This window comes from Pleurodeles waltl, chromosome 4_1 (genome assembly GCF_031143425.1).
Source record: "Pleurodeles waltl isolate 20211129_DDA chromosome 4_1, aPleWal1.hap1.20221129, whole genome shotgun sequence".
Classification (NCBI taxonomy): domain Eukaryota; kingdom Metazoa; phylum Chordata; class Amphibia; order Caudata; family Salamandridae; genus Pleurodeles; species Pleurodeles waltl.
Genome location: NC_090442.1, coordinates 463,809,767 through 463,831,137, shown reverse-complemented (window position 1 = coordinate 463,831,137; position 21,371 = coordinate 463,809,767). Strand labels below are relative to the sequence as shown.

At 46.6% G+C, this 21,371-nt stretch overlaps 1 protein-coding gene across 1 annotated transcript in view; it reads left to right on the top strand.

The window, feature by feature from the left end:
- Window positions 1–21,371, top strand: part of LOC138287164 (phytanoyl-CoA dioxygenase, peroxisomal-like) — a 231,392-nt gene that overhangs the window by 9,888 nt on the left and 200,133 nt on the right. Inside the window, exon 4 of the mRNA XM_069227525.1 lies at window positions 17,565–17,646. Coding sequence (XP_069083626.1) covers window positions 17,565–17,646 — 82 coding nt within the window. The remainder of the gene's footprint in view (window positions 1–17,564; window positions 17,647–21,371) is intronic.

Here is a 21,371-nt window from a genome sequence, read left to right as displayed (position 1 = left end):
CAAAATTATCCATCACAAAACAAACTGGTTTTGTAAGGCAGGCACCTGTGTTTTTGGTCCTGGTTTCAGCGGCCATATAGAGAAACATACTAAACCCAAACATTTCTGGAAACTAGACATCCGGGGGAGTCCACAGAGGTGTGACTTGTGTGGATTTCCCAAAGTTTTCTTACCTAGAATACCCTGCAAAGCTGAAATGTTGAAGAAAAACTCTATTTTTCTTGCATTTCTGTCACACAAACTACAGGAATATGCTGGGGTCCACAAAATTCCTACCACCCAGTGATTCCTCACCTGTCCTGGTAAAAACACTACCCCACTTGAGCGCCTATACCTAGTGCCTGCAACAGGAATGGACCACCCCAGGGTCGGCTGCCCCAGCTGCCTCATGTAAGACCAACATTGACCGTTGTGTGATCTATTCCTGTCACGGGCACCAGGCCTACCCACACAAGTGAGGTACCATTTTTATCGGGAGACTTGGGGGAACGCTGGGTGAAAGTAAATTTGTGGCTCCTCTCAGATTCCAGAACTTTCTGTCACCAAAATGAGAGGAAAAAGTGTTTTTTGGTCACATTTTGAGGTTTGCAAAGGATTCTGGGTAACAGAACCTTGTCAGAGCCCCACAAGTCACCCCATCTTGGATTCCCATAGGTGTCTAGTTTTCAAAAATGCACTGGTTTGCTAGGTTTCCCTAGGTGCTGACCTAGAGGCCAAAATCCACAGCTAGGCACAGGTCTGTTTTCTTTGGGAAAATGTGATGTGTCCACGTTGTGTTTTAGGGCATAACCTGTCGCGGGCGCTAGGCCTACCCACGCAAGTGAGGTACCATTTTTATCGGGAGACTTGGGGGAACACAGAATAGCAAAACAAGTGTTATTACTCCTTGTCTTTCACTACATTTTTTCCTTCCAAATGTAAGACAGTGTGTAAAAAAGACGTCTGTTTGAGAAATGGCCTGTAATTCACATGCTAGTATGGGCACCCCGGAATTCAGAGATGTGCAAATAACCACTGCTTCTCAACACCTTATCTTATGCCCATTTTGGAAATACAAAGGTTTTCTTGACACCTAATTTTCACTCTTTATATTTCAGCAAATGAATTGCTGTATACCGGGTGTATGTAAGCAGATGTAACGGTATATTGCTTTAAAAAATCTGACATTGCAAGAAAAAGTTACAGAGTAAAACGTGGAGAAAAATGGCTGTTTTTTTCAGCTCACTTTCAATATTTTTTTATTTCAGCTGTTATTTTTTGTAGGAAAACTTTGTAAGATCTACACAATTGACCCCTTGCTGAATTCAGAATTTTGTGTACTTTTCAGAAATGTTTAGCTTTCCGGGATCCAGCATTGGTTTCACACCCATTCCTGCACTAACTGGAAGGAGCCTGAAAGCACCTAAAATAGTAAAAATGGGGTATGTCCCAGTAAAATGCCAAAATTGTGTTGAAAAATGTGGTTTTCTGATTCAAGTCTGCCCGTTCCTGAAAGGTGGGAAGATGGTGATTTTAGCACGAGAAACCCTTTGTTGATGCCATTTTCAGGGGAAAAAACCACAAGCCTTCTTCGGCAGCCCTTTTTTTCAATTTTTTTGAAAAAAAACGAAATTTTCACTGTATTTTAGCTAATTTCTTGGTCTCCTCCAGGGGAAACCATAAACTCTGGGTACCTTTAGAATCCCTAGGATGTTGGAAAAAAGGATGCAAAGTTGGCGTGCATACCTTATGTGGACAAAAAGTTATGAAGGCCTAAGTGCGAACTACCCCAAATAGCCAAAAAAGGGCTCAGCACTGGGGGGGTGGAAAGTCCAAGCTGCTAAGAGGTTAAATCAAACAGTCATGTTTTGAAACCTTTTCTAAACTTTAACAGTTAAGTTTCCACCTTCAAGAAAGGGACGCCCGCTCCATCTGGCTTTCCTGAAGAAATATGGGTAGATGGTTATTCTTAGAGTGAAGTTTGCAATTTGATCTCTATTTAACTCACTTAGAAACTGATAAGAAGGCAGTGCTGTGGACCAAACAGTGTTTTAAAGAAGACTCTTCAATTTAGCGGTGTCAGTGCAATGGTCTAACTTTTCCTCAAAAAGTTATAATTTCTTAGTTCAAAGACCAAGAGTGAGGCCACATTTTCAGTATGTAGAAGTCTGCCTAAGATGTTTGCTGACAGTCTGATAGAGACTACATTGTAGTCGATGTGGAGGTGTAAATGCATTGGCTACCATGGTCTTATGGTCAGAAGGAGAAAATGAAATATTCTGTGTAGTGTTCTCAATCAAAAAGTTCTTTTAGATAAACATGACCTGTTGATGCAAAATAAATTCATGACCAATTAAATCCCACTACCTTTCTGATACGAGAAGCAGGGCAGGAGCTTATTAAAGGAGACCTTAATAAAGTAGCCTTTAAGTTATGGTTGTTGTAGATCATGAACAATTCAATTGAGAACTCTGGCTGCAGATTCCTTATCTTAGAATTTCCCACAGGTGTCACACCAGATGTTTAGGTAAGTCCCACAAAAACAAGAAAAACAAGGAATCAAAGAGGTCTTCAACTTTGCTCTGTCCGTCGAAGACATCCAACGATGTGAAAGAATATCAGCAAGCAGGGCTTTGCTCTGCGGTTAGGTCTTTGCCTGGGCTGTCTCTGCACCTTCCCAAGTCTCTCGGAGCTGAGCGACCCTCACCCAGCTCCATGAGTTTATAAGGCTGTACACCTCTTGTTTGGACCGCCCATCTCTGCTGGCCCACCTTCAGGCCCCACATGATTGGGAGGGGCCTCTGCAGGATTTCCACCTGCGTGTTAGCCCTTAGCGTCAGTCGGGCTCGGGGATACATGGAAGGATCCTCACTGATGCCAGTGAAGCCACCTTGACCTTCCCCCCCACCCACTGGCCCCACTGCTGGCACCCCAGGTGCTACCAGTGCTTACCGACAGAAGCACCCCCATTTCTATCCCTGACTCTGACATGGAGCTGGATAGGTGTCATCTGACTCCGGCGCCAACTGGAGGCATTCTATCCAGACTTGAGCCTGAGCCCTGCTTCCATGGGCTAGGACTTGTAAAAACTGGGAGGGGCCATTGGACCCTTATGAATGCCAGCCACTAGACCCCAATGAGGACATCTGGTCTGAGGATTTGGCTGATGCTAGTGAACTGGACACTTCCTCAGTTACTGGCTTGGTCTCGGAGGAGGGAGCCTCATTTTTAATGGTTGTGAGGAGGGCAGCTGAGGTACTGGTCCTGCAACTTCCCTCTGTGGCTGTCAAAACAAACGCCTTGAATGAGATGCTTGACCTGGGAGTAACCCCTTCTGAACTGCTTCTCCCTTTTAATGAAATCCTCACAGACATTTTACTCAGGGCCTTCTCTAAGCCCTGTACAGGGGCTCCTGTGAATAGGACATTAGCCATTGCTGTTGCCCCACCCTCAGGCTCCCCAGCTTCCTTACCACACCCCGAAGACCTTGGTAAATCCTGGCGCATTTCCTCCACTCCACCGGTCAGGGAATCAAAGAAGCTAAATACCTTAAGAAAGATTTTGTCTTCTGCCAGCCCGGCAATGTGATCAGTGAACACTGTGTGCCTTTTGGGCTGATGGTTCCACTCGCTTTCGGACTCAGTTGTGCAGTTGCTGCCTATAGTCTTGGAGGAGGCCTGAGTCATACTCTTCCAAGCTACTGCTGACGGGAAATGAAGAAGTTCAGAAGACCAGGATACTTCTGAAATCTTGTTCCAGTCCCTTTGTTACAATCACCACCACGGTTTGCCCTCTGTACTCCCGCCACCAGGACTCCATCAGATTGAAAATGATGAAGTACAAAAAAAAAAATACAAGGCAAAGGGCCTCTGTCTACATGCTGAGGATTCAAAACAATATCCCTGTATCCATGAAGACCAGTCCAGCCCTGCTCTGTTTTTCGGAGTACTGAAGACATTCCATCGCAGCACAATAATGGTCCCCTCCACCTCCAGTTATTCATGGAGTATATCTTTGCCTATGAACCTGTTAAGAACTCTGCTACCTTTCGGCTAGGTTCGCGCTATGCACATGCCACACATATATGTACATAGGTACATGATATTTCTCATCCTGATGTCTCTGGACTCATAACAAAGTTCCTTTGCTGCTCACTTATGTTATTCTTTCTTTCATCATTTGTGCTTCATGCTTATTTTTAGACCCCATCAGGGGATCTCGTAGCAAGTAGGGATGCTGTGTCCTAGCCTTCAAGCCAGGGTGGTTTCCTTCTAATGTGCCTTGGTCTAACTTACTATGGCTCTGAAAATCGTGGTAGCGATGGCGAGGAGTCACAAGCTTCTCAGGGAGGTACTGTGATGGAGCACAATTTCAGGTCTCAACAACCACCCATTAGCACAATAATTGATTGTCCAATTCAGTTCTTTATTCACATAGGAAAAGTACTTTAACATACATACTTAAAATGGGATACCACACAGATAATAGCAGATATACACTTAATAATGATGATTGTGTTACTGTGCTTTGGCTACTGCTCTTGCTTCCACACTTTTTTTCGCATGTGTCCGTACTCTTGTATTTCCAGGAAGGTCCCTTGTTAGGGCAGAAAAGCACTGTGCTTAAGTGCAGATATCTCAATTGAATTGCAAGCACGCTCAGTCCCCTTTTAAACACAGTCTCACTACATGCAGATCTCTGTTTTAGCTGCCAGTAGAAAAATAAGAATATGTCTCTTATCTCTCCCACTTCTGGAAGGAAGTGTGATGAAGGCAGATGCAGCCTTTCATTTCAGGCAGACCGCAGCAAGATAGGTCCTTCAGCAGGTACTGGATGCAAGTTGGGCCCTCAGTAAACAGACCTACTTTTAGGGCACTTGTCGACAGGTAACAGGTAGGCCACCACGTGGCCGAGGTGTCAGCAGCACTTCTTAGATGTGGCAGTGGCAATTACCCTGGGAACACTCCCTGATGGAGATGACCAGAACACAGTCACAAATATTGTTTCTGGTGGCAATGTCCTCTAAGGGTACACGTCTTGGTTCTCGGTGGTGGAGTACACCCTTTGGGCACAGCTCTGGTTGTGACATCCACTTCAATCACCGCTCTTGATGTCAGCAGCCACAATTTCTTTTTTTGTTTTTGCAAGATTCTGAGGTCAGTTGTTTATCTGCGATTCCCACATGGCACTGCACTCCAGGAGAGACAGTGGCCACACCCCTGAGGCTTGCAGATTCCTCTCCCCAGACTTCCTGGGCTTGGTAAACCCACAGCGCTGGGTTTGGCTGCTGCTGGCATTCCCTAGAGAGATACAGCTTCTGCACAGTTGGCAGGCTCCTTCCCTCTCCCTGCTGGCAGGTTGGCTTCTAGGTGCTTCAGATTAGGAGTCAAAGAGGATGTGTAACTGGAGCAACAAGTGGGTCATTGGTTCCTACTTTTATAGAGTTAAAGCAGACTGAGAATATGGATTCTCTGTCTGCATTTTCAGAAACAGTTTGTGGTGTATCTTTTCTCAAGTGCCTTCTCTAGCCTTTGTGTAGAGTGATGCCTCTCAGAGCATGATATTCTTCAACCTGGGGCACCCACGACATAGATACGTATCTGCTTTCTGTGCCTACCTATCAAAAACCACACTGAATAGTGATCAGGGAAGAGATAAAAGGGTCCTCCTCATCTTAAAAAATACTGTAGTCCCAGCCTTCACCCAAACTGCCAACCAAATGCCAGTGCATGCAAAGACTAATCAGCAGTACTGCTCAGCAAAAGGCCTAAATGAATTTCTAAAGTTCCTTGTCTTCTCTGTCCCTAGTTCAGTCCTTCGGTCTGTTCCCTCCAGCTTCAGGAATGTCAGCATACACTTCCACAGTCTGGTAAAACAAACATGTTGGAAATGGCCCTTCTGCAGGGTTATCCCCAGACTCTTTGCCTTCCTCCTTTTCTTTTTCTGACCTCATTTTTGCTGGAATTTAGACTCTGCGCACTTTACCACTGCTAACCAGTGCTAAAGTGCATATGCTCTCTCCCTTTAAACATGGTAACTTTGGATCATACCCAATTGGACTGTTTATTTACTTATAAGTCCCTAGTAATGCGCACTGTATGTGCCTAGGGCCTGTCGATTAAATGCTACCAGTGGGCCTGCAGTACTGGTTGCGCCACCCACTCAAGTAGCCCCTTTACCTTGTCTCTAGCCTGCCATTGCAAGGCCTGTGTGTTCAGTTTTACTGCCACTTCGACTTGGCATTTAAAAGTACTTGCCAAGCCTAAACCTCCCTTTCTCTACATATAAGTCACCTCTAATGTGTGCCCTAGGTAACCCCTAGAGCAGGGTGCTGTGTGTGTAAAAGTAAGGACATGTACCTGTGTGGTTTACATGTACTCGTAGTGTAAAACTCCTAAATTTGTGTTCACACTACTGTGAGGCCTGCTCCCTTCATAGGCTAACATTGGGGCTGCCCTCATACATTATTGAAGTGGTAGCTGCTGATCAGAAGGGAGTAGGAAGGTCATATTTAGTATGGCCAGAATGGTAATACAAAATCCTGCTGACTGGTGAAGTTGGATTTAATATTACTATTCCAGAAATGCTACTTTTAGAAAGTGAGCATTTCTTTGCACTTAAATCTTTCTGTGCCTTACAATCCACGTCTGGCTGGGCTTAGTTGGCAGCTCCTTGTACATTCACTCAGACACACCTCAAACACAGAGTACTCAGCCTCACTTGCATTCATCTGCATTTTGAATGGGTCTTCCTGGGCTGGGAGGGTGGAGGGCCTGCCCTCACACAAAGGACTGCCACATCCCCTACTGGGACCCTGGCAGACAGGATTGAACTGAAAGGGGACCTGGTGCTCTTCTAAGCCACTCTTTGAAGTCTCCCCCACTTCAAAGGCACATTTGGGTATAAAACAGGGCCTCTGCCCTACCACCTCAGACACTTGCTGGAGAAGAAACCTGAACCAGAACCTGCATCCTGCCAAGAAGAACTGCCTGGCTGCTCAAAGGACTCACCTGACTGCTTTCTGTGAAGGACTGCTGCCTTGCTGTTGGACTGCTGCCTTGCTGAACTCTTGCCTTGCTGCAGAAGTGCTCTCCAAGGGCTTGGATAGAGCTTGCCTCCTGTTCCCTGAAGTCTCAGGACCAAAAAGACTTCCATCTTTCAACTGGACTCCCTGTGCACCGAAAAATTTGATGCACAGCTTGCTCCGCAGTGAAAAATTCACTGCAAGCCGATTTGGAAAGACGCCGCTCGACCCCGCAAGGAAAAGACCGACGCGACGCCTGCCGTGCGACCGGAACTTCGCCACACGGCCCACCGGGACAACACCGCCCAACTTCCAGAGAGCAAATTGACGCAACGCCTGCCGCGAGAGAGAAAATTCCACGCACAGCCCACCGGAACGACGTGCAGCCGGACAACAAGCCCAGGATTCCACGCACAGAACCCGGGACATCTGGGAACCCGGCGACCCACAGTGGAGACCTGTCCGCGTGCCGGAAAACGACGCACGTCTACCCCACGTGAAAAATAACGACGCAAGTCTGTGTGTGAAGGGGCGAAACAGACGCATACACCATTTTTCCACACATCTCCTCCCCTGCGGCCCTTTGCAGAGATTTTCCACCCCAAACCAGGTACTTTGTGCTTGAAAGAGACTTTGGGGGTCATTCCGCCCGCCAGGCGGAAACCGCCATGCGGCCACCAATGCGGCCGTACTCCGCGGCCCCCATTCCAACATTCCCGCAGGGCCGGCGGTCGCTAACCAAGTTAGCACCCGCCGGCCCAGCGGGAATGAGGCCGCAACACAGAAGCCGGCTCCGAATGGAGCCGGCAGTATTGCGGCCGTGCGACGGGTGCAGTTGCACCCGTCACGCTTTTCACTGTCTGCTAGGCAGACAGTGAAAAGCTGCCTGGGGCCCTGGTAGGGGGCCCCTGCACTGCCCATGCCAGTGGCATGGGCAGTGCAGGGGCCCCCAGGGGCCCCAAGACACCCCTTACCGCCAGCCTCTTCCTGGTGGTGAAAACCGCCAGAAACAGGCTGGCGGTAAGGGGGTCATAATCCCCAGGGCAGCGCTGCAAGCAACGCTGCCCTGGCGGATTATAGCCGCCGGGGCAGAAATGGCGGAAAACCGCCGGCCCCGGCGGTCCGACCGCGCCTTTACCGCCGCGGTCGGAATGGGAGACAAAAGCACCGCCAGCCTGTTGGCGGTGCTTTGACCGCCAGGGTCAGAATGACCCCCTTTGTTTGCTTTTTAAAGACTTAAGACACTTTATATCACTTTTCAGTGATATCTCTACAATTTCATATTGCATCTTTTATCATTTTGACCTGCAAATACCCAGATAAATAGTATATATTTTTCTAAACACTGTGTGGTGTATTTTTGTGGTGCTATATTGTGTTATTGTATGATTTATTGCACAAATACTTTACACATTGCCTTCTAAATTAAACCTGACTGCTCAGTGCCAAGCTACCAGAGGGTGGGCACAGGATAATTTGGATTGTGTGTAACTTACCCTGACTAGAGTGAGGGTCCTTGCTTGGACAGGGGGTAACCTGACTGCCAGCCAAAGACCCCATTTCTAACATTGGTGATCAGCGGTGAGGATAGGACTTGTATTTGTGCAGTGACATACAGTAGCTAAGTATTTCACTTCCTACCCACAGTTGAAGGTCAACTTGATTTTTATCTCTTTTTGCAAATTCGTTTTTTCCTGACAATTTTCAAAAACTAAATCCTCACTCAACATGTCTCTGGCTGGGTCTCAAGCAGGAGATTTTGACCTAGCCCTGTTGGAGATATATACTGTCAAACAGCTAAAGGGGTTCTGCAGGGTGATGAGAGTACCCACCCAAGGGGCCTCCAGAAAGGAGGACTTTCAAGTGGTGCTGAGGGCCTGGGCAGAAGCCCATTTAGAGGAGGATGATGAGGAAGAGGAGCCAGAAAATGGCCCCTCATAGGATTTGTTGCCATCAGTGGGTGATGTTACCACTGCAATTGTGCCCCCTTCCAGACCAGGGAGCAGTGTCTCTGAGCAAGGCCTGATCGCAGAGGAAAGGAGAGAAGAGAGGGAGTTACAATTGCAAATGGCAAGACTGAAAATTGAGGCTCAATAGGAGGAAAGAAGGGCAGAGAGAGAAGCCAAACAAGCTGAAGCTGAAAGAGCCTTAGCTGAAAAGAAACTTTTATTGGCTCATGAACTGAGTCTCAAGGAGCTGGATCTTAAGGCAAGACATTCTGAATCCAGCAGTAATGGCGGCAGCATACAGACAGGACCTGCTGGAGAAAAGAAGGTTTGTATACCCAAAAATGTGGTGGCCAGTTTTGTGGTGGGAGATGACATAGATAAATGGTTAGCTGCTTATGAAGTTGCACTAAGGGCTCAGGAGGTTCCATGGGGTACAGCCATGTGGAGTTATGTACCAGTACTGGGGGGGGACACACTTCTCACACTGGATCCTAAGGATAGAAACACATACCCACTTCAGAAGCCATTTTACTTGCGAAGTTTGGGCTGAACCCTGAGGGATACCGTCAGAGGTTCAGGGACAGCACCAAACAATCCACACAAAAATGGGTATATTTCTTTGTCTTTTCCAGTAAGGCACTGAATGGATGGGTGCGGGGCAGCAAAGTAGATGATTACAAATGGTTATATGACTTGATTCTGAGAGAGCATATACTCAGTATTTCTTTTACAGAGTTGCGCCAGCACTTGGTAGATAGTAAGCTGACTGATCCCAGGAAGCTTGCTGAGGAGGCGGACCTCTGGACTAGCACCAGAGTGTCCAAAAAGGTATCTGGGAGTGACCCCTAGGAGGGTGGTTCTGGTTCCCCCCGACAGAGTGAGGGGGGAGGTTAGAGATGACCCAGACAAGTCCCAGAGTACGGGGGAGGAAAGGGCTCCCATGCCCCATCTGAGAAATAAGGTGGTGGTTCTGGTGGGCAGTGGCCCAAAGCATCCCTTTCCCAACCCCGCTGCTTTGAATGTTCCCAGCTAGGACACAGGAAGGGCGACTCTGTCTGTCCAAAGATATCACCCAGTATTGGGTCCTCTACAGGGGTGGCCCATGTGGCCTTAGGGGAAAGTAGTCCCCAGGGGCAGGTCGTAGACCATGCCTTCATCTCCTTTAGTTGGGAGGTAGACTCAGAGGGTAAACCTGTGATCCCTGAGGGTGGGAGTCGTCACTTCCACCAGGTGGGAGTGAATGGGGTCCCAGTCACCGCTCTGAGAGACACAGGGGCTAGTCTTACCATGATTGTGGAGAGGCTAGTGTCACCAGAGCAATACACCGGACAGGTGTGTAGAGTGACTCCAGCCACTGGGGAAGATTTCTTCCGCCCCATGGCCCGGGTGTCCCTAGAGTAGGGTGGGGAGGTGACCAAGAGGCGGGTCATAGTTAGTCCCCAGCTGCCCATTGACTGCATTCTGGGGAATGAGTTTCCCCTAGTGTCAGGAGAGCTGAGAGGGTTGACCCCTAAGGGTGCCCTGACAGGTCAGATGTCTGGCAGTACCACTCCCCAGAGGAGGGTATGTGAGACCAGATGTGGAGGCACGGTGAGGAAGGACTCACCCCTGTCCTCTGTTCAGCCTCAGGATACAGATCCTGGGCTGAGTGACCGGTATCAGGGACCCACCCCTGAACTGGTAAGAATGGAGAAGGGGTGCAAGACCCCTGGGGCTACTGCCCCCAGTTGGGGATGCTTGGGAGCTCCCTACCAGACCCCCAGTTGGAGAAGAAGCTCATCCAACGACCCCCTTCAGGGTCTCTACTTAGCAGTGGATGGTCTGGGGCCTGGCTCATGACACTGACAGATGTCAGTGGCGTCTGTTGGTTTCTGTCCTTATGGGCAGAGTTTTCCCTGGGTTGAGGACAGAAGTCAGACCCAAGGAATGCAACAGGCCATATCACTTTGTTGGCCATGGTGGTACTGTCTGCATACTGGGATGCATCTGTGAGCATGTTAAAATTAGGAGCTTCACAGATGGGGTCCTCAGGTGGTGAGAAGGGTTCCCCATGGGCCAGTTCAGTGGCCCTAGAGAGTACAGACAAAGAAGCCTCATTGAGTTCAGAAAGGCGTAGAACTGGCAAGTGCACCTGCAGTAGTGGGCCATTGTCCATGTTCTATTGCCTTAAGCAGGGAAGTCCGTCAGAGTGTTGATTAGTCTACCCTGGCTTTAGGCTGGAAGGGGGATATGTTGGAAATGGCCCTTCTGCAGGGTTATCCCCAGACTTTTTGCCTTCCTCCGTCTCTTTTTCTGACCTCATTTTTTCTGGTTTTTAGACTCTGCGCACTTTACCACTGCTAATCAGTGCTAAAGTGCATATGCTCTCTCCCTTTAAACATGGTAACTTTGGATCATACCCAATTGGACTATTTAATTTACTTATAAGTCCCTAGTAATGGTCACTGGATGTGCCTAGGGCCTGTAGATTAAATGCTCCTAGTGGGCCTGCAGCACTGGTTGTGCCACGCACTCAAGTAGCCCCTTTACCTTGTCTCAGGCCTGCCATTGCAAGGCCTGTGTGTTCAGTTTTACTGCCACTTTGACTAGGCATTTAAAAGTACTTGCCAAGCCTAAACCTCCCCTTTCTCTACATATAAGTCACCTCTAATGTGTGCCCTAGGTAACCCCTAGAGCATGGTGCTATGTGGGTAAAAGGAAGGACATGTACCTGTGTGGTTTACATGTCCTGGTAGTGCAAAACTCCTAAATTCGTGTTTACACTACTGTGAGGCCTGCTCCCTTTATAGGCTAACATTGGGGCTGCCCTCATACATTATTGAAGTGGTAGCTGCTGATCTGAAGGGAGCAGGAAGGTCATATTTAGTATGGCCAGAATGGTAATACAAAATCCTGCTGACTGGTGAAGTTGGATTTAATATTACTATTCTAGAAATGCCACTTTTAGAAAGTGAGCATTTCTTTGCACTTAAATCTTTCTGTGCCTTACAATCCACGTCTGGCTGGGCTTAGTTGACAGCTCCTTGTACATTCACTCAGACACACCCCAAACACAGGGTACTCAGCCTCACTTGCATACATCTGCATTTTGAATGGGCCTTCCTGGGCTGGGACGGTGGAGGGCCTGCCCTCACACAAAGGACTGCCACACCCCCTACTGGGACCCTGGCAGACAGGATTGAACTGAAAGGAGACCTGGTGCACTTCTAAGCCACTCTTTGAAGTCTCCCCCACTTCAAAGGCACATTTGGGTATCAAACAGGGCCTCTGCCCTACCACCTCACACACTTGCTGGAGAAGAAACCTGAACCAGAACCTGCATCCTGCCAAGAAGAACTGCCTGGCTGCGCAAAGGACTCACCTGACTGCTTTCTACAAAGGACTGCTGCCTTGCTGTTGGCCTGCTGCCTTGCTGAACTCTTGGTTGTTGCAGAAGTGCTCTCCAAGGGCTTGGATAGAGCTTGCCTCCTGTTCCCTGAAGTCTCAGGACTAAAAAGACTTTCATCTTTCAACTGGACTCCTTGTGCCCGAACAATTCGATGCACAGCTTGCTCCGCGGTGAAAAATTCACTGCACGCTGATCCGGAAAGATGCCGCTCGACCCCGCAAGGAAAAAATATACGCGACGCCTGCGATGCAACCGGAATTTCGTCGCACGGCCCGCCGGGACAACGCCGCCCGACTTCCAGAGAGGAAATCAACGCGACGTCTGCCGTGAGGGAGAAAATTCCACACACAGCCCACCAGAATGATGCGCAGCCGGACAACAAGCCCAGGATTCCACGCACAGACCCCGGGACATCTGGAACCCCGCGACCCACAGAGGAGACCTGTCCGGGAGCCGGAAAACGATGCACGTCTACCCCGCGTGAAAAGTAATGACGCAAGTCTGTGTGTGAAGGGGCGAAACCGACGCACACACCATTTTTCCACGCATCTCCTCCTCTGCAGCCCTTTGTGGAGATTTTCCACTCCAAACCAGGTACTTTGTGCTTGAAAGAGACTTTGGGGGTTATTACAACTTTGGAGGAGGTGTTAATCCGTCCCAAAAGTGACGGTAAAGTGACGGATATACCACCAGCCGTATTACGAGTTCCATAGGATATAATGGACTCGTAATACGGCTGGTGGTATATCCGTCACTGTACCGTCACTTTTGGGACGGATTAACACCTCCTCCAAAGTTGTAATAACCCCCTTTGTTTGCTTTTTAAAGACTTAAGACACTTTGGCCCTCATTCTGACCTTGGCGGGCGGCGGAGGCCGCCCGCCAAAGTCCCGCCGTCAAGTTACCGTTCCGCGGTCGAAAGACCGCGGCGGTAATTCTGACTTTCCCGCTGGGCTGGCTGGCGGTCGCCTTCAGACCGCCAGCCAGCCCAGCGGGAAAGAGGCTTCCACGATGAAGCCGGCTCGGAATCGAGCCGGCGGAGTGGAAGCTGTGCGACGGGTGCAGTTGCACCCGTCGCGTATTTCACTGTCTGCGCAGCAGACAGTGAAATACATTTAGGGGCCCTCTTACGGGGGCCCCTGCAATGCCCATGCCAGTGGCATGGGCACTGCAGGGGCCCCCAGGGGCCCCGCGACCCCCCCTACCGCCATCCGGATCTCGGCGGTCCGACCGCCGGGATCTGGATGGCGGTAGGGGGGGTCAGAATCCCCGCGGCGGTGCAGCAAGCTGCGCCGCCGCGGAGGATTCAATGGGGCCGCGGTACACTGGCGGGACCCCGCCAGTGGTGCCGGTCCGACCGCGGCTTTACCGCCGCGGTCGGAATCCCCATTGAAGCACCGCCGGCTTGTCGGCGGTGCTCCCGCGGTCCTCCGCCCTGGCGGTCAAAGACCGCCAGGGTCAGAATGAGGGCCTTTATATCACTTTTCAGTGATATCTCTACAATTTCATATTGCATCTTTTATCGTTTTGACCTGCAAATACCCAGATAAATAGTATATATTTTTCTAAACACTGTGTGGTGTATTTTTGTGGTGCTATATTGTGGTATTGTATGATTTATTGCACAAATACTTTACACATTGCCTTCTAAGTTAAGCCTGACTGCTCAGTGCCAAGCTACCAGAGGGTGGGCACAGGATAATTTGGACTGTGTGTGACTTACCCTGACTAGAGTGGGGGTCCTTGCTTGGACAGGGGGTAACCTGACTGCCAACCAAGGACCCCATTTCTAACAAAACAGTCCTCTATTTTCAGCACAAGACAAAGAACAAAAATCGGAACTCGTAAGCCTCCATTACTCTAGTTCACTGATGCATACAATCCAATACTTCTCATTAAGAGTTAGCAAAACGATAACGTTATTGTTCATACTATACACTACTTCTAAAGTATTTTTCTTTTTATTTGAATGCTCAGTCCTGCTCAGAGGGTCATTATGCAAATGCCAGTCTGCAGGTTGAGCGCTTGGCCATAGACAGCTACTCTAAGAGGGATTTTATCAAACATTAGAACATTAATGTTTACCTGCTGCCGTCAGCTACTCTCGAACAAGGACCTCTTGTGCATCTCTATTGGTACATGTCAGTCCTGCCTGCAGCAGGCCCTACCATCCAAAACTAGATGAGCACAACGGGTTTAATTGCACCTCAGTACTTAAAGTAGCAGATCTGTCAACCCAGTACTGAAATAAATCCAAATCTCTTCAGGTTTACTTCATTCATTGCTGTAGAACGTCCTGTTTTTATTGTTCTGGTGTACGCATGATGAGTGATGAGAAGTATCAGCTGGGAGTCTGTCCTTTACTGTTTTACACTTACTCCTTCCTCTTCGAGTGGAATTGAATTTTTCCTTAATTGACAGTAATGAAACATGCTGAGTTCTTGTATGTCAAGCGCAGCCCTGAAGCTCACAGCTTACCTGTTCAGGTGGTTTTCTGTGTTAAAACTGATAGACTTGATAACGCGTCCAGCCCTTATAAATTACCTGTACCTGGACACGTTGGAGGTCGGTGAATCTTTTAACCGAGTCGGGCTCTCCTCATCCTAAAATAGTCGAGTCACTCAGATCAATAATCAATAACTACTGTAATCGGTAATCAATACCCAATTAATAGGTCAATATAGCACATCAGAAATCAATAACAGTTGCTATTTCGGCGCACCATGACCTTTCAGTCATGAATAACCACACCAGTTTATTAAAAGTTAGTGAATTTATTTCCCTATATTAACAAAGCTAGCACGATATATACTGTATATATGTCTCAAAACCAATTGATATATGTATATGAACATTACTAGCTGTCCATAACGGCGGAAGAAACGCAATCTACCCAAAATCTGAATGATGATACACTCGGTTATAGCAATGCAAATCACCAATGTGACTAAATGTATTTGACTAATTGCATACATTCGGTCAGCATAACAAGATTTCAATTCGGCATGGTACATTGGATGTATACCTCGACTAACTTCTAATTAGCATCGGCATGTGGGACTTCATGCGAAACGAATTTAGTCAACACAAATTTGGAAAACTTCTAGCTAGGGCCCTGTCAAAATAGCAGTTGGTACCTAAAAGGAAAAACACAATGCATAATACATTTATCCTTTCATATTTACCAAATACAATCAGCATTCAAGAAAAGTCTTCGTCCTTCAGGTACTTGTTCGATCAGCATGGGGCAAGTTTCAAAGGGGCAAAGTTAAGGGCAAGCTTCCTTGCAACGGCAAGGAGAATGGGGCAAAGTTACTGCATGGGCAAGACGGGGGCAAATCAAAGTTAAAGTTTCTAGGGTGAGAATTCTTAAAGTCTCTTTCTCTCGAATAGAGAAAAGGGCATCAGGGTGTCGTCCAAAATGGAGTCTGGCATCAGGCTTCAAACTGGCATCGAGGAAAATGGCTGACTTCTCTTTGTCCGGTGGGTTTAAGTAGGAAACATTCCGAATTCTGCAGGGTCCTCCATTGGAGGGTTCATAGGTTGGCTTCAAATTGTCCAATGAAAATTGTCTTTTACTAGAACTTATTTGTGCATACATTAGCCTTGGAGCCTTGGAACACAAGTTGTATCATGGTTTGCCAATTATTTTTGGTATCTGTACCTTCATTGTCCGCACCTGCAGAGACTGACCTTGTATCAAAGGGGATGTAACCGGCCTAGCACGAAACCTTGGAGATAAGTGTACCAGCCAGTTTCTACTGGAAAAATACAACTTCAAGCAAGAATATATGTTTCATTAGTTCAAGGAAAAAAAATCACGCTGTTAGAATTTGAAGCCAGGCATCTTAGGCCAAAGCCTGTACTAAATTTAAGCTAAGCAAAACAGTTTTCAAACAAGAAATCATAGCATACATTTGCGATTATGACGGATTACTACATTTTCAATACTTCATGATTAATAAAGCTCGTTTACAATGATGGCGAACTACCCCGAGGGCACATTTTCCCTCGTACATTATTTCTTTACTAAAATGGCACTTCATTATACGTATTGATTACACGGTATACATGAATATATATCGGACCTTCTTTTTCTGCGTCATCAGACTTTATTTATCTTTCTGTGTTCCAGGAACTGTTCTTCCGTAGTCACTTGGTTTCACACTCCACTCTACTTTTATGCCTTAGAAATGTGTTTTCAACGATTGTAGTTTCTAGGGGACTGGGACCGTCGGTGGGGCTTACTTTCAGATCGATTCACATTTAAATAATTTTTGTTTGCCTTGAATGTATTTGTTTATTGGCAGTACCTATTTAGGCCAGGCCTAGCCACATAGAGGGTAGAGCTCTTCACAGGTCAACAAATTAATAATACAGTCTAAATTCGGGATAAATAAGACACTGGGTGAATTGTATAGGGAGAGGGAAGAGTCAATTACTTGCAGAGGAAAATGTTGAAAAAGTGTGTATTAATGGATTTTTTGTATGGTTAGACAATTATGTGGTAGTGGTAAGTCTTCAGGTAGAACATGCAAAGCTTTTGGTGCAACATCCTACGTCACCTGCCAAAGCCTGGAATGACCTCCCCCCACCACACCGCCAAATGACATCCTCCCTGGCAGACTTCAGAAAGCAACTCAAGACCTGGCTTTTCGACACAGATGCAGAAACCTCAGCGCCCAGATAACCCTAGGGGTGATGGAGTTGCGCATGTTTCACTTTTTCTGTTATGCAGCTGACTTTAAAGTTGACCATAGGCACCAGGTGAAGTAAGTTCAGGTGTTGTAGAAGGTCGACAATGTTTTACCTTATTTAACTTGTATATCTGATAAAATGATGCTCTGTTTCATTCAAGTTCATCCGAATAAAGAGGTTGACAGAACTTTGAGGACATCTTTATTGGATATGCCATGTGCAGTTGTGCGAAGTAGATGTATGGAAGATTGGCACTCTGATTTTCACAATAGTGTGCTTTTTATCAGTGCCTTTGTTCCCATTGTTGGTTTTGACTTGTTATGCGTTAATATCGTCTCCTTTATTAAGAAATCTTTTCTCTAGTGCTTTTATTAATGAAATCTAAAATTCATTGTTATAATATTTTCCTTGTTGCTAGAGGACAAATACATATGTAAAAATAATATAAAAACATTTTAGGACCATAGGTACAGTGTCAAAACAAATCAGTATAAACTTAATTTCATGTATTTTTTATTCTCTGTAGATTTTGAAATATGTGCAGTGTTTCACCGGACCAAACACCATGGCCATGCATGCTATGCTGATAAACAAGCCTCCAGATCCAGGTAAAAAGCATGAGCACAGTCTAGGTATATTCAGAAATTGGCTAAATGTGTATTTACCACGTGAAAGTATGAGCTTATATGTAAAGTATTTAATTAAATTCAGCATGACTACTATAATGCACGTTTGATTTTCTCCTTTTGGAGTCTTTCTCCGTTTTATTTATTGTTCTAAAATGATTGAAAGGAGATGTGAGAAGAGGCTGTTTTATTGGTGATTCTTTGGCTTGAGGTTCATATCCCCAAAGATGATGAGTAGAGCTAGAGAATAGTTGGTAAATAATGTCTGTGTAATGATATATAATTATTGCTCTGTCTATATTAACTAGACTGCACTGTGTATATTGTGCATGCAAACTCTCCCAAGAATGTATCCTGGTCTTTGGCCCTTATGGGACGCTGGGCTCTATTTTTCTTTCCCCTTCCTCAACACGTCTTCGCCTAAATTGTTGTTGTTGTTTCTGTAAAACAATAAAAACAGAGTTTAAAAAAATGATGAATCATGCAGTAGGGAGTGATGAACTATGAGACTGTAAAGGCCTGAAATGAAACTTCCACTGTAACAATGAAATGTAATAGAGAAGTTATGGGGGAATTTGAGAGTATAAATCAGCGCCATACTCGAGGAGTGAGTAATGCAGCTGTTACAAATCGAAGCAAGAATGACAAAATCCCTTTGATCAATCCATTTCTAGGTGACAGTGGTGAAGCATAGTGGGTGGAGCGGTAGTTGGAATTATCAGTGATGAAAGATGTTTTGTGGCAGCTTGATATAGTATTCTGTAAGAAAGATGAAGTTCGTCACACAGTTCATGTATCAGCAGCTGCAGGTCTAGGAAGGAGAGCCCCACTCAAGATAGGGGCTCCCCTGGGTTTTGGTCTGCGGACAGATGTTAACAGATTCTATAAGGTGACATAAGGCGCTACAGTCCCATAATGTACTTTTGGCTTCAATGTTGAATGCATCTCAAGAAATGCTGGCCACTCAGTCTACGTCAGTTCACTGTTTTCCTCATTATTTGTGGAATTAGGCAAAGCCACTTCTGGGAAATGGGATCCCGTCATGTAGACAAAGGACCAACTCCTTTTAAGGGCCATGTTCCCTCACTTATTGTTTATCGCAGTCAGCATTCACTTTCAGCCACAACCTAATCAAGGATATAAATCGGCAGCCTTGCTCTTGCTTTCTGTCAGTAATTGTGCCCCTAATTATGACTTACCGTACGAACTGGATCCCAGGGTCCGTGTTCACAAGAAACCCAAGAAAACCATTCTCAGCCTTGACCACCCTTTGGCTTCATTAGAGGCAGCTGGAACGGACTTTGATTTGTGGACTCAATTAGAAACCTCACACCACCTTTCTGCATAAATGTTTTGTGTAGTCAATTGCAGAGAGAAGTAATAGTCTTACTTTTCCTCCATTGGAGCTTGCAGATCAACGTTCTGGGAAAGACTGTACTCTTTATATATACTCTTTATATATCATAAATTTGCAACTGCTTGTCTATATTATAATGGATCCCATTACCATAATCTCATAGTACTAGCGTCTTCTTATCACAGAATGTTACATAGCCTGTAGTTAATTAAATAGATAGTTCTCTGTATCAGCTAGCTGTACTGCATCTTCCACATGTGCTTCACATACACTAATGTTCTCAAACAGATCATCAAAAGTGAAACGAAAAGTTATTGAGGGTGGAACCAACACACACCTGCACAAAAGTCCCACTATCCACGGTCATGGGGCTATGAATAATTGCTGGGTCGATGCTCTTTCACAGGGGCCAGTAACAAAAATCATTTTGACTCAAAGTCTGCTTTGAAATTAATGATGGCAGTGTGCTCCCACACCTGGTGGGAGCACACAGCCATCATATCGACACAGGTCTACCCAAATGCATTGTGGGTAACGCAATTCTTATTAGTTCCCACAAGTTAAGTGTTTGGCACAAGTGGTATCACACCAGTGTGGAAATCTGTACATTCACCTCTCTTGGTAATTGCTTTTCATCAGGCAGAGAGTAGTCTTTTAAATCTGAGAGTGCCCCTACTGACCATCGTAAACATGCTGTCTCTCTCTGATATGATTTTCTTTTCAAATGTGTCTTTAATAAAAGCTTATAATAAGAGAACCAAACATCAGTAGCTCAGATCAGTAATATCTAAATGAGGGTACAGTGTTGTTAGGTAGAGCTTATGAGTGGTCCACCTATTGTTATGGTGGAACGGGGACTTTAGCTAAATAATTGGTTTACATGGTAAAACTTACCAACTCATCAAATAGGCAGTCCCCGCCTTCTCACTGGGCTCGGGAGACAGACCTTGGTTACAGGTGACAGTAACCAGAAGCTGTAAATTACATCTATTGGTCATCACAATTTTAATATCAATCTTTTGGGAGTTAATGATGAGAGTTGGTGTGCATTTCAAAGCTTTAATTAAATCTTTCAATAAGTAACTTTTTATTGTTCAGCAAACTCATCAGTCAATATATATTGTTAATAACAGAGCAAATGCATAAAGTGTGTTCCTGAAAGGAAACAGTCCCTATTCTAAGCTATAGATAATAGGGGCAAAGCAAAAGTCAGAACCCATAAAGAACTCTAAATTCAAGACATGAAACCCTGTAGCTTTTTAGCATAAAATCTCAAATCATGAAACAGAAGTTTCCTTAAAGAGAGGTCCAAGAAACTCAGGGCCTCATTATGACCCTGGCGGGCGGCGGGGGCTGCCCGCCAGGATCCCGCCCTCCAAATTACCGCGCCGCGGTCAAAAGACCGCGGCGGGTATTACGAGTTTTCCCCTGGGCTGGCGGGCGGTTCCAGTTAAACCGCCCGCCAGCCCAGGGGAAAACGACCTTCCCACGAGGATGCCGGCTCGTAATCGAGCCGGCGGAGTGGGAAGGTGCGACGGGTGCTACTGCACCCGTCGCGTATTTCACTGTCTGCAAGGCAGACAGTGAAATACATTTTGGGGCCCTCTTACGGGGGCCCCTGCCGTGCCCATGCCATTGGCATGGGCACGGCAGGGGCCCCCAGGGGCCCCGCGACCCCCCCTACCGCCATCCTGTTCATGGCGGCTTTCCCGCCATGAACTGGATGGCGGTAGGGGGGGTCAGAATCCTCATGGCTGCGGAGCGCGCTCCGCAGCCATGGAGGATTCCAATGAGCAGCGGAAAGTCAGCGGGAGACCGCTGACTTTCCGCTTCTGACCGCGGCTGAACCGCCGCGGTCAGAATGCTCATTGGAGCACCGCCAGCCTGTCGGCGGTGCTCCCGTGGTCGGTGGCCCTGGCGGCCACCGGCCGCCAGGGTCAGAATGACCCTCTCAGTCTCAGAGCAGCATAGATTTAGGCAGGAGAAAGAAAGGGGTCTCTTAAAATGACTCTGAGAAGTGTCTGCAAAGGGTTCTGCAGATATGCCTGTAGAGGCAGCAAAAAGTTTAAGTTAGAATCAGATCTGCCTACTCTGGGAACACACATTCTTGTAGTATTTTCAGATCAACAGTTGAAATTAATTGTTGTAAATCTTTGGTCGTCTCATCCAATCAGCGCATGGTGCCCTCATGGGAACAGGAAAGCTTCCGTCCTCTAAGCAGTCAAAAGTCAATAGCTCACAGATATTACACTTTTAGAAAGGAGCACTATGTGCAACATTAGATGAGTTGCAGTTGGTTCTCACAATTTACTTACTATAAGACAACTATAATTCTTACGTAGACCTCTAT